Source organism: Rutilus rutilus, assembly GCF_951802725.1.
Source record: "Rutilus rutilus genome assembly, chromosome: 23".
Classification (NCBI taxonomy): domain Eukaryota; kingdom Metazoa; phylum Chordata; class Actinopteri; order Cypriniformes; family Leuciscidae; genus Rutilus; species Rutilus rutilus.
Window position 1 is genome coordinate 18521121 of NC_140233.1, and position 14545 is coordinate 18535665.

General features: G+C 38.2%; 1 protein-coding gene across 2 annotated transcripts in view; it reads right to left on the reverse strand.

Moving 5' to 3' along the window:
- Nucleotides 1–5106: 5106 nt before the first annotated feature.
- scaper (S-phase cyclin A-associated protein in the ER) overlaps nt 5107–14545 on the reverse strand; it is a 107215-nt gene continuing 97776 nt past the window's right edge. For both annotated transcript variants that reach the window (XM_084397156.1, XM_084397155.1), the window contains 3 exons: nt 8646–8837; nt 6224–6272; nt 5107–5899 (listed from right to left, as the gene is read on the reverse strand). In XM_084397156.1, coding sequence (XP_084253282.1) covers nt 5796–5899; nt 6224–6272; nt 8646–8837 — 345 coding nt within the window. In that variant the 3' untranslated portion in view covers nt 5107–5795. The remainder of the gene's footprint in view (nt 5900–6223; nt 6273–8645; nt 8838–14545) is intronic.

Genomic DNA, 14545 nt, shown 5'->3' on the forward strand with positions numbered 1-14545 from the left:
ATGTTACCTTTACACATATCTTTTTTATAACAAGATGAAAGACACTTCAGTCATAATACAACTGGATATAGGACGGGAAATAACTGTCCAAAGATCTAGTAAAAAGAACAGGAGCAACGTGAACAAAATTAAATAGTGAATAACTGCAGTGTTGTGATATCTGAATTTATTATGAAATTTTATTTTGCTTTTTCGTTATACCCATACAGACGTGCATTATTGTTTTGTGTGTATATATACACTCAAAACAATATACACACCTTTATGTTTTTTGCATCGTTTTGGGGAAATTATAACAGAGATAAAGACGGAATATTGTAATAGGCTACTGATTATAAAGAATCGCATTATGCAGAAAATGTTCTTTGTTTTGGGGATAAGATTCTTATGCTGCTCTTTAGGAAAACCTATAAAGATTGTAAGCAGAAAATATGGGTTTTGGTGTCGTTAAAAAGTAACCGTTTTTCTTGAGTGATAAATATAGCTATGAATAAAGTCTCGTTAACACTTTATTTTACAGTGTCCTTGTTACACATGTTAGTTACTGTAGTAATAACTATAAATTATGCATAATTACATGCAACCAACCCTAAACCAAACCATATTCCTAACCCCATAATAAGAACATGTAGGCTAGTTAATTATTATTTTTCAGTAGACCTACCTAAATGTATCTATTATTACACTGTAACACAGACACCTTAAAATAAAGGGTTACACTTAAGGTGTCACTGTTACAGTGTAATTATACATTTAAGTACTGAGTAATATTAATTAACTACATGTAGCCTACTTACTATAGGGTTAGGGTAGGATTAGGGTTTGGTTGAGGGATAGTTGCATGTAATTATGCATGGTAAGTAAGTACATGTAACATATGTAACAAGGACACTGTAAAATAAAGTGTTACCAAATAAAGTGTAACCAAAGTCTCTTATCTGCTGGTCAATCGCGTATAAAGATGCATTGATATATTGAGGCTATAACATGATCACAGGTCCCTGATCTGTCACATTCAGCCCTTAACGGAGGCTTCGAATGAATATACATCTATCTATCCATCTATTTAAATATCGTACCGACCGGATACTGAATGAGTAATTGAAGCCCTCCCGTAGCAGTGATCAATCTCGTGTTGCTCGTAAAGCTGTGAGTCTAGACGGAGGACAGGGATCGGCGGCCGCTTATCTGCGCTCGGCATCACCTGCAAATGATCCACTGAATGGAAGCACAACAAACCCGAAGCACCTCTCTCTTAACGGGACTCCCTCTCGGCAAACGCACCCTTGCATGTCCAGGGTTTCTTTTCATTCCGAGTCAGGAGATATAGCCGCTGGACACCAGAAGATCAGACCAAAATCACTGCGGGCCATTGTGGCAAGATAATCCTGTTTGTCAGATAACTAAACTCTCTGGAGGATAAGCAGTTGTAAGGCAGCGCTGCAGTTTCTGTTGCTACGCTTATTTTTCTTCATTTTCTGCAATTAATTCAGGGATTTAAACAAAACAAAAAAACAACAAGGTGTTTTGTGGCTTTTAATCCATAAGTTTTGAGACAACAGTGTTCTGCTAAACAATGTTGACAAGCTTACTTTTGGTGGATATATGAATTTAGTATTTTTCTTTCTGAAAATGGAACAAAAATATTGATGACTCATCCTGCACTCCTGATTTCTGTCCAATCAAATGCTTTTTAGAATGACAACGCCCCTCCCCCAGTGCCGGCAAATGACTAGCAAGTATCAAATAATTCAGATATGCCTACTTCGCTATATATTATGCAAAAAGTGCATGCTATTGACAGTGACATCTAATGTCTGCTCTTTTTAACTGTGAGTGTTGTAGATAATTAAATGGAGGTTAGCCTAAATGTGTGGCTATAGCACCTGCAGTGCTAAGTATTTCACTTGACATCGCTAACATGGCGGATGTAGGCTATGTCAGTAGCTTAAATAGGCCTATATATCCATTAATGTATCACACAATAGACAATTAGAGCGTTCTTTAACAGTGGTGGAGAAATACTTTTTCGTCGAATTTAAACAGAAAGTATGGAAATTCCAAAGCAGCGATGTTATGGCATGCCAAAACAAGGCCTTCCACATGTCCCGCTCAAGCTTCCTGTTTAACTAGGAAATACGTAAACACAAAAAACCTGGCATAGTCAGGCGATTTTATAGGGTCTTTTATGAAATAAACTGTCTGAAAATCTTGCATCGAGTTGTTAGAAGTTCTCTATTCAAAATCTAACAGCAAAATCTCACAGCGATTAGATACGAAAATAATATCGTTACTGAATTGATGTTAAATCTTTTACATCTAGCCTACTATTTACAATCTATGCAGCTTTCCTCTGCACTGAGGTGTTGTGTGAGGCGCAAAAGCGCATTCTGTTTGCAAAGACGACAGACAATAATTCAATTAAACAAATAAAGCCTAAACCTAAGATAATACTCACCAAAAACGTATTCATTCACTATTAATTTGCCAGCTTGTAAAAGATACTTTGCTTCAGAAAATTAGCCTACATGCAAATATGCCACGTAGGCTAATTTGACAATTTTGGTCTTCCGTTAAAATACACGAATTCTAAAATATATGCTTAAATAGGCCTACTTAAAAAAAAGAAAAAGAAAAGGCATATCTTTGATGATTTTTAATTGCTAAACTGTCTGATCCGGATTACACCCCATTAAATCGAATGAAATTAAGAAAGCTTAATTGGATTCAAATAAAACAGTTCTTCTTCTGAATGACGACGGGTTGGCGACGTGCAGCGCTTATGATGGTTGCTTTAGGGAGAAATAACGATTCAGATGTCATGGCCAGAGGTCAAAAGCCGCATCTTGGTTCAAATTCCGCCACTAATTTAATAATTTAGGTCTAATTAAATAAACGCACACTTAAGCCAAGTTCATGTGTGTATAGAACAAATCTTTAAAGTCTTTACTAATTACAACTCTCCCCTGTCTGTCATTTTAATGTGAAATGTCAAAGTATTTAGCTAACCTTTAGTTTATAAATCGAAACCTAAAATACATCTGACTCCTAAACCAAACAACTAGCCTACATGTCCCTTTATGGAAATGCCTTGTCATTTCATACATTCAAGCTTAATTTATTCCTTACAATTAATTTAAAACTGTCACAATAGTCCAGCTCAAACCTTTAAATACAACGAAATAATCTATATACAAATATATGTTGATGCTGAGAACAGGCAAACGATGTCAAACGCATTCGGAGCTTTCTTTACCTGTTGTAATTTCACTGCAAGAACATTCAATAAAAAATTCAAACATTTTTTTTTTTTCGTATATTATGTTTAATAAAAACAACTAAATTGGCAAGACATACGAAAGTCAAAGTATATACGGGGAATAATTACGGTATTAAAATGTAACAAAATAAATTTTAACGTAGGCTACACAAAATGCAGCAAAATAACTCAATTTTTCTTGAACTCAAATCTAAAAAAAAATTCATTTATTTATCTATTTTTTTATAATGATAAAAAATTAAACAAACATTTAAATAAAACCTCGAAGCGTTTTATCATGAATAAAAACCCGTCATAAAATAATAGTCTGGAATTTGCCATTGCATCACATTTTTATTTGACATATCCCCACTCTGAGAAAACTGTAATTTTGTCAAAAAATAAATAAATAGCCTACATGGTTAATTGTTATAACATTGCTATTGTATAAAAAAAAAACTTGAGAATGCCATCATAAAAACGCGTTTCTTCTTCACAGTCGCGTTTCTTAATTAAATTCCGAAAATAAGAGAAACATTTCAGTGAATGCAAGAGACATTCAGACAACAGATTTAGCAATCAAATTCATGATTCATTAACTGACAGGACGGAAAGGGCCACAGCGTTCCTCTGTTCCTCTGCCAAAATCACGAGAACGTCGAGCTCTCAGATGGTTTCGGAATGGCAAATAACGGAATGGTCTATAAAAACAGCTCCCATTCAAGTTGTCACATATACACCCACTTCCATTTCAAAGCCCATCATCTAGATCTCACATAAAATGCATTCATTTTACTGGATTGAATCTAAAAGCATTGTTTAAAAAAAAAAACAAGGAAAAAAAAAAAAAGTGACATTTCACTTAATGAAAAGATTTGGTGTAGAACTGAAGTTCTTATGAACCTGGAAGTCAGTCTGACCCAGAGGCTCCAGTGCATGTTGACACAGTCATGTATTGAGTAACTCACTCAGTGAGTCACACAGGTAGAAAAGACAGTATAGTCAGAGTGTGTGTGAGAGAAGGATGGGACGGAGGAAAGCGGGCTGTTTGTGTTGCCCCGGGGCCAGCGAGGACCCTGGTTATGTGGCCACAACCCTTTTACAATGCCGTTTTAACCCACATTTCAGGTTCAGCTCCACTGCATTTCACTGTAAAAAAACAACAACCTTAAATTAAGTACAATCAACTTAGATGTTTGAGTCATTTCAACTTAAATTCCATTAAATGGACTTAATAAATACATAAGCTCTCAATTAAAACTTTTTTTTTTCTTTTTTTGAGAAATGTTCTTATAACTCTTCAACATAAAATCACAATTATGCATGGGAGTATAAAATAGTGTGATTGTACAATATAACAATATTTTAGAATCTAAAAAGTCTGAGATCACATTGAGGGTCTGAGATTCTTAATGTAATTTAAACCTGGAAGTAAACAAAGTTGTAGGATTTTAAAAATGTTAAGCAAAGAAACGTTATGATGTCAAATTTATCAAAAATAATTCAGATGCTGCATGAACAAACCTGAACTCCTTTGTATACAGATGGTCTTGCTTTCATTGAAGCTCATGATGCTCTTTAGATCGTCTCAAATCATGCTGGAGAACACGATCATCAGGTTTGACAAACTTCATGATTTTAAGGCAAAAGGGAGTCAAACCAAATACTAAGACATTCTAAACATTTTATGTTACATTTTTGACACAATTGCTTATATTGATAAATGAAAACATTTGTATAAAAAAAACATTTTCATCTCTGACTTTTGAATCCCGCTGGTCCAAAAACATATTCTGGTAAACAATATTTCATCCTCTGTTACAAATGAAAGAATAACTTCGATTGAGCAGTATTAAATATTTTATTAAACTCATCCGTTTCTTAAATTAAACTTTTAAGTGCTTCAATACACTGAGAAAACGACAGAAAACAGGTTAACAAGGAAGAAGTGTGGAAATCGTGTATAAATTACAGTATAAAAAGTGAACAAGCAACGAAACACAACAACAAAAATTCCAAAAATCATATGTCAGCTACAGGAAAAAAAATCTTCCTCTTTATTCATTGAGAAATATGAAAACATGAAAACCGACGGATGAGGTAACTCGTCATTCTCCCTAAATTAAATGAGGGCTTCAGTTTATTCTACTTCATTCCCCAGTATCTTTTTATGTACAAAACAACAGAATATCAGCCAAATTCAACCATTACACTAGATTATCTTTTGTGAAAAACAAGAATCACTGAATGTGTCCAAAAATGTATTTAAGGTAAATCCTGTAAACATTCTATTGCTCATAAACACGTGTATGACAAGTCAGTTTTTTTTTTCAGTGCGCTAATATATGCTAATATACAGTTACTGGAAAACCACTAGGAATGACTCACTACTGATTGACGGCTTCGATGGAGGTCTGATGACTGTCTTCATTTGTACCATAAACCCCCTCCAGAACAGTTCTGCATTGTGGAATATGCATTAGGCTTCAATGTCAATGTGTGTAATGTGCTTCTGTAAATGACTGCACTCCTTCGCTCACTCCTCCTGCTTCTTGAGGAAGAACTGAAGTGCGGAGTCCCACTGGTCTCTGGGGAAGCGGTTGGAGAGCTCGCAGTAGTTCAGAGGAGCCCAGCCCTTCTCTGATGGGGAAAGATCAGAGGTTTAACACTGACACAGGAAGTAGAGCATTGAATCAATGCCAGACAGAAGGAGCCTTTCGTGAGCAATAAAGCCATTTATTTTTAACTAATGCACTTTAGAACAGAATATGGGGATTTCTGGATCCATTTCACAATTGTAAATATTTAGACAATAAATCTAATTTAAAATGTATATTATGTATATTTAAGCGTAATTGAAATATATGTCTAAAGCTGGATATCGTCAGTCGCGTATGCAAAGATATATTGAGATTTCATATGGATGACTTGTTTTTCCTCAAATTTGGCGAATATAGTTCTCACCTGGCTGTGAAGCTTTGCTGTCCGATTGGTTCTCATTGGTGGCACAGTCCTGGATTACACAAAATTAACAGATTTCATTATTTATTCCAGTTGGTGATGCTCGTGGAGCAAAACATTCTCTTATCCCAGACAGATATTCACTATGGAAGCTCGTTTCCAACACTGAGTAAAAAAATAAAAGAGGTAATTGCGACTTACCATCTCACAATTCTGACTTTTTTTCTCACAATTGCGTGATATAAACTCGCAATTGTGAGTAAAAAGTCAGAATTGCGTGATATAAACTTGTAATTGTGAGAAAAAAGTCAGAATTGCGAGATGTAAACTTGTAATTGTGAGAAAAGTCAGAATTGAGAGATGTAAATTCGTAATTGTGAGAAAAGTCAGAATTGCGAGATGTAAACTCGTAATTGGGAGAAAAGTCAGAATTGCAAGATGTAAACTTATAATTGTGAGAAAAGTCAGAATTGAGATGTAAACTCGTAATTGGGAGAAAAGTCAGAATTGCGAGATGTAAACTCGTAATTGTGAGAAAAGTCAGAATTGCGAGATGTAAACTTGTAATTGTGAGAAAAGTCAGAATTGAGAGATGTAAATTCGTAATTGTGAGAAAAGTCAGAATTGAGAGATGTAAACTTGTAATTGTGAGAAAAGTCAGAATTGAGAGATGTAAACTCGTAATTGTGAGAAAAGTCAGAATTGAGAGATGTAAACTTGTAATTGTGAGAAAAGTCAGAATTGAGAGATGTAAATTCGTAATTGTGAGAAAAGTCAGAATTGCGAGATGTAAACTTGTAATTGTGAGAAAAGTCAGAATTGCGAGATGTAAACTTGTAATTGTGAGAAAAGTCAGAATTGAGAGATGTAAACTTGTAATTGTGAGAAAAGTCAGAATTGAGAGATGTAAACTTGTAATTGTGAGAAAAGTCAGAATTGAGAGATGTAAACTTGTAATTGTGAGAGAAAAAAGTCAGAATTGCGAGATAAACTCGTAATTGCTATAAAAGTCGGAATCGCAGGAAAAACGTCAGAATTGAGAACTCGGAATTGCGAGAAAGTCAGAATTGCAAGAAAAAAGTTAGAATTATAAGATCTAAACTCGCAATTGCGAGAAAAAAGTCAGAATTGCTAGTTATAAACTCAGAATTGCGAGAAAAAAGTCAGAATTGTGAGTTTAGTTTAGTTCTTGCAAAAAATTTAAAAAAATAAAAAAATTCACAATTATCTTAAAAAAAACAAAACAAAGAAAAAATTCTGTGGCGGAAACAAGCTTCCATAATTCGCATACAACTAAAAGTAAACAATTTGTATAATGATTCCCCTGAAAAGTGAAACACTGTGCATTGGCTAAACCAATAGGGTTATTTAGGGGCGGGACAATGGTGTTTCGACCAATGGAAGATGGGATCATCTTCAGATGAGTTCAGAGAAGTCCGTTTGAAAAATGGTTCTTTTTTTTTGCCATTCAGTTTGGCTATGCAAATTACAAACTTCAGATAAAATTATTTAAGGACCAAATTTCCTTTTTATTAAGTTTTGGATAAAGTGGATAAAGCTTTTGTCAATCTCAGCAACTGATGTCCAGTTGCAGGACATCGTCAGTCTTTCCATTGTTTGAATAAGATGACGATTCCCTGTCTTTGTTGGAGTAAGAGCTAATCTCTCTGTAAGTAATGGCAGCGGCGATGCAGTGTGGAGAGCGCTGTCAGGAAGAAGATGAAGGGAGAGGGTGTTTACTGGAGGCTCAAGTACTGGCAGGTAAATCCACTCAAACAGACAGAGGAAACCATCCATCTGAGCGAAGGAAGCTGCTTCTTTTAGGGGGGTGTTGGGGCACTGGAAACTAAAAGGTCATGGGTTCGATTCCCAGGGAATACACCAATAACTTAAATTCACTCTAAGTCGCTTTGTATACAAGCCAAATGAAGACGTTTACAATGTAATTGTATCTCACAATTCTGACCTTGTTTCTAGCAACTGAGCGAAAAAAAAAAAGAATTGCGTGCTATAAAGTAGCAATTGGAAATTATAACAAAGTAAACCGTGAAAAAAAAAGTGAAACGCTGTGCATTGGCTGAACAAATTTTATTTTTAAAATTTGAATTTTATTGATTAATCTACTAGGAACATATTTGCAAAGGTTTCTTGAGTAAAACTTAAGTGGAGTTGTGTCCATCCAAGTTGCAAATTTATGCGAAAAATCGAAATACCGCAAAAAGGTTTGCGAATAAACTGCCGCTTTAATCCCACGTGTTCCGAGATTTATTCAGTAAATGTGTTTCCGATCACTGAGCTGCTTTGCAGTTGCAAACTGCCGTTCGTGTGAACACACTCCTTTATAGCAGGAATAGAGTTTGAGGACATGTTCGTGAAACAAAGTGTGAATTGCATGAGCGATGGTGTGTATGAAGGTGCGATTTACCTGTATGAAGGTGGCCAGCAGCACACAGCTCATTTCCTGTTGCAGGATGACCTTGTTCTGCAGGTTATTGTAGCAGGCGCAGATGAGCGAGGGGAAGAGCACTTTGATGAGTCGCGGGTGGCTGAAATACTGGAACGGCAGCTGACACAGTTTCTGCAACACGCTGGGCTGGCGGCCAGACTGCACATTCACCTGGAACACACACAGTGACAGTGCGTGCGCACACACGCAACCAGTGAGGCCAAAGCCACAGCCAGCTGTAAATCAACCCGCCCCTCTCTGCCCGTCCCACACGTAAATCTGTCACTAAAACAACACACAAACAGCCATTAAGAGGAGAAATAGAGGGCAGTGCCTCCCAGCGCACAATTACACTCCATAAAACACAGACAGGGATGCCTCATCCACTTCTGCTGAGCGTGTACGCTGAACACACACAGGTTCAGATTTGCCCCATGGGAGGACACACTTGAGCTCCGTTCCGAAACCTAGTGAGCTCCCCTCGCTCGCTATCCACTTCCTACCTAGGCAGCATCGAAATGGACATAGAACCTCATAAGTGACCAATTTGGAACATTTTGTCTAGGTAGTGACTCACGTTACACAAATTGCGCACAGGAGACTCACTTTGGAACTGATTTCAATCTGCTTGTTAAGTCTGATGTCAATCGTCACCGTTTCTGTAGTCTCAGCCACAGACGTCACGGACCGCTGGCTGAACGCCTGATGCATATGGCACAAGTAACTGGAAACACTTCAGGATTTTCTAAGTCGTCATCTGATTGGTTGAATTCTATAGGATGACCTGGAGACGTGTGCTGTGTTGCCGTGATGCCAAACCCCCTCATGGAAGAAGAATGCTATAGTGTTTACAACTGTGACAATGAGCGCTTATCAGGATCAACTGAACGCTGGATTTTCAAAAGTATGTGAAGTATGTAAAGTTTGCGGCATAGAAAATACGTCCAATAGTTTTACACACTGATCTGTTATATTACACCAATGTTATCTTCTAACGCCCCTAAACTTGACGTGGAACAAAAACTGTGATTGGTTGCTTTACATGTCGGTAAGACGGCCTCTGGGAGGTCCTTGGCTGCTATGGAGTCCAGACCTTCTGCCGTCAGTCTGAAGGTCTGGCTATGTGAGACTATCAGATGCCAAAACCAAACAACAAACAACACCAAAACACACTACCGAAAAATCTCCATACTGAAATCTCAGATGGCCAAACCATGATTTATATTTGAAGAATTGTTAAAATATTTGTGTCCAGGATGCGAATAGTGCTCATAAATGGCTGATGAAATAGTATTCTCAATTGAAGCAAGTAGAGACCTTGATCCAGAATTTTTTTTCTTACATCACGACTTAAGCGTATAGAGTTTGCTAGCGGGTAGCATGTTGCTATGCTAACAGCTCCATATTTTGACAAGTAAAAAAAAAAAAAAAAAAAAAAAACCGGAAATATTGGCTAAAACCGTCAATTTTGAATGAAACATTTTTTTTACATTTTTTCCCATCTCTGTCATTTTGGATTTACTCCTTCACTGAACTTCACTGATGCATTGTTTTATCCACAAAGGATACATGCGACGCTGCCTTAGAATCTAGCCAACACAAGGTTTTTCGAGGTACACCTTTGCGTTGGAAGCACAAAATGATGGCCTTCATATGAGGCCTTCGAAACGACAAGAAACTGACAAATGTTGGTTGTTCACTGAGGTTCATGTCACTGCAACCTCTCGTCACAACCTTTGAGAACCATCTATTCTATATTAAGGTCTATAACATGCTGAAATGCATGTTTGTGGGTCAGGTTTTGGAGTTGAACCTTGTGCAAAACATGCAAACAAGCCCAGTTCCACTTTAATAAATGAAGTAATACCAGTAATGGTGTTCGTACCGGGTGTATAGCCCTCATTTATCACTGCCTTCCATCACACCGTCAAAATCGGCCCACCCCTTAGAATTAAAACCAAATCACAGCAGGCCTGGACTGATTAAATGCAGTGCCTGGGATGGGAAAAAAACGAGGCACAGCCCCCTAAATGCTACAAGCTTCCGACTGGGTTGGGGAGCCTGGGAAGGCCCTCAGCTCCCAGGAAGGGAACCAGAGAGTTGGGAGGTCAGCACAGTAAATCCTGACTAGAGGGATTTGGGGGAGAAAGATGAAGAGAGGGAGGGGGCGTTAAACAATCCCTATTACAGGTACACACATCCGTCCATTGCTGCTCGGCCCCAAATGCAAACCATAAGGGAGGGGAGTGACGTTCCCTGGGAAAAGGGTGACATAAATTACCAGGATTTACAAGATTTTAAAAATACTCTTAACAATACTCTTTCCATCGCATTCTCCACTTTAATAATACCCCTCAAGGGTTTAAGTGCATGACAAACAAGGAGATAACTCACTACTTTTATCATTTAAAAGGTGAAGCGCCTTAAAATGTAGTTATACGGCAGTGTTCAAAGGCTTTAGGTCCATGCCACTCTGTATCAGGAACTGTTTAAATATGCCTGACCAAAACAAGTAAAACAAACCACAGTGGAGCCCTTTAATGGAACTCAGAGTTGGAGTGAAGACTAGTCCCGGATTGTCCGGCCTCAGATGACCAACAGCACGATTCAGAAGCTTTTTGCAGGGTTGAAATTAATGCTCTTGCTCTGCTACTATGGAACAAATGGTGCAAAACATCTGGTTGTTTTCAGCGTAGGAGCTGCGTAGTGTCAGAACGGTGGGTGAGATGAAGGAGGGTCTTTTTTCGGCCAAACGCAGAGAGTACAGAATCAATCTCTCCCATCAGTTCTGGACGAGACTAGGGAGTTGCAGAGATACTGCTGTATTTCTAATCATTCATGAGATTGGTCAAAATTACAACGCTGCAGACACATCGGGTACCCGTTTACCTCATGGACCCTTGGCACCTTCAATGGATATTCAGATCCTTGGACCAATTAGATTACTTGTCATTCAACAAGCTGATAACATGCAAGGTAAATGCAAATTAAGGTAAATAACTTCTCATAGGATGTTCTATCAGTGAAACGATTGGGAAGTTATTATACACATTGTCAATATGTTGATGTGCCGCCTTAAAATCAGTATTTATACATTTCGACTGTTATCTGCGTTTTGTTGTACATGTAAACACACTCAATGGGCTTCATTCATAAAACAAGCAGAACAAATTTGTGTTTAAATCATTCTTTTCCAACGTGAGAGAGTACAAGTGTGTGTCCATCTGTGGGGGTGGTGGGTTTTGTGGACATTCCGCCCACAAATCACGCAGCCATCTCATAATCCGTCAGCATGCGGTGCTTCATCTTCACACAACTAAACAATGAGTCCCCCTCAAGTGTCCACTGAGGGGAGACGTACAGCACTGAGAGAGCAGAGGTTACCTACCGCCCCAACCCAGGCAATGAACTCACCCGCCTCTCCCTGGCCGAGAGAAATGACCCTGCCCCTAACCGGCCCCAAACTTGGATTAAGACCTCGGCCAAGTCCTCCTGTACCAGCGTCTGCAGAGGTATCCATTCAGCAATTGACACCATAAAAGCAACGGCAGGCGTTTGAACTTGCGATTCCGGAGCGATCCCTCCCCCGCTTTAACACAGATGGCCATAAAGAAAGGAAGAGACAAGGCCTAGTGTCTAGTGTTGGTCTTAAGTAGAGAGCACTGGAGTTTTCATAAAGGGCCACGCTTTTACGGGCGGCCCATTACATAACTCCAGGCCTGTCAACTGAAAACAAAGGGAGCATAAAGTTAACGCAGTGAAACGCAAACATGCACACTACGAGCGGCTCAAGGTGAAGAGGAAGGAGACCTGTGGGCCAGGGGTTTGTTCTTTGATGAAGACTTGATAAGACGGCGGAGGAGAGACGAATGCCGACAGTAAAATAGATGGCTGTTAGGTTGTGTGGAGACAAAATAGACGATAGAAATTGTGAAATGTATTGTGAAATGTGTATTAAGACTATATCCAGGAAACAAAATGATTTCTGGGTTACTGTACTAAGTATTTCTTTTCATTAAATAAATTATGAATTTTGGAAGTTGGCCATTGAGAATTATTACAAACACGACCGTCATAAAATCTAATTTACATGAGGAGGGACGCCGCATTTTCATAAAAATAATGACTAAATTTATTCGGAACTGAAACCAAACTCCAAAAGGGCAGAATATATTTTCATAATTTTTCATAGCCCTTAAATATAATGTCCCTTTTAAGGGACCCATATATTTTCATGTATAAATACTGTGGAAATTTTAAATAAATGTGTGTAAAATAATAACTGGAAAATATTAACTTCCTATTAAGCTGACCCAAGAGAAACAAAACTATGTCTGCATAAATAAAAAATAATAAAATAATAAAACAAAGCAGACTGAAACTGTCAAAGTATATTATTAATTACATTTTTATTTATTTTAGGTTTTTAATACTTTTTTTCAACCAATGGATGTTGAGTTTGCTCTATTTTATGTTGTTTCATAATTGCCTATAGGACTATAGTGCTAAATAGGTTTATAGTGCATTTTATCCATCATTTCTACAAAGTTCAACGTGTTAAGCAGGATAAAATAGGCGACATTGCACTCAGTTTATTATTTCAGATGCTTTTTTTAAAAACTGAAAAATGTATATATTATATATAAAACTTAACCCACCAAACTGGCTAGTAGAAGTGATTGCGTTACACGCCACTGCTGAAATCCACCCGCATTTGGCGGGTGTTAATATCAAGCCCTGCTTGTGCATGAGAAAGCTGTATGGACATTGAAATAAATCTGTGCTGCTTTCGTGTACAGTGTAAAACTGGCCTAAGTGTTGTTTTTCAATATAAATGGGAGGTGATGACGCAAGTGTCCCATGCTGCCAAGACACCTCAGCAATTTTTCGTTGGACCAGGGATGTCCGCTCTTTCAAAACTACAAATCTATGGCTCTGCCTTAAAGATGAACCAAACCGAGAGGATGAGAGAATGTTCACGCCACTGATAAGACAGGAGGTCTGCCTACATACTAGGATGCAAAGAGAGCACTCAGAAGAGGAAGTTATGGCTGAAAGGCCTTATCTGAACAACGCCTACCGCCCCCTCTTAACCATCCATCCAGACAACCTGACGGCGACTGGTACACGGGCGTAAACATCAAATTAAAAGACAAAAAAAAAAAAAAAATCAGTTGGTTTTCATCTCTCAAAAGCAGAAAGAATGTTTCTTTGTCATGAAAACGTCTCCGCTCGCCAGTGTATTGGCAAAGGATCACTGACTCACTACTGTTTGCTTAATAAATCAAGTGTCATCTTCGATCCTGCGAAAGATAATCTTTTCTTCTCGAGAAGACATCCGGACCTGGATCATGCTCAAACACACCATTAGATGCAAATGGAGCCCTAAACTCTGAAAGATTTATGGGCAAAACAAACAAAATTAAACGGACGAAACCCGGAGAAAAACGACAGAAAGAATTAACAGTGTGTTCGCACCTGAATTCACCCTTTAGGTAGGTCATAAATATTCCTCACTGCCGTCAATCACATCTGTCCGCAAGATGTGTTTACAATCCCTGTTGCAAGGAAATCAAAGACGTTTGGTGATTTTCAATAACACTATCCCACGGTGGTCTGGGTCATTTAATCAAAGAGCGTTGGGTTATCAAGCTGGGTAATGGACTGTCGAAGGAGGCGTTTCAACATCAGTTAAACTAGGATTAGAAGCCCAGGAACAACACTAGGGTTTGAGGGCAAAGGAGATAGCCCCGCACTTGTAGGGAAGAATCAGACACGTGAAGGAGAGATAGGCGTAAAAGAAGGGAGTGAGAAGATAAGACAAGTGAGTGTGGTGGATTGGCTCAATCTGGCACTTTTGGTGGTGTAGGGGCTACAAG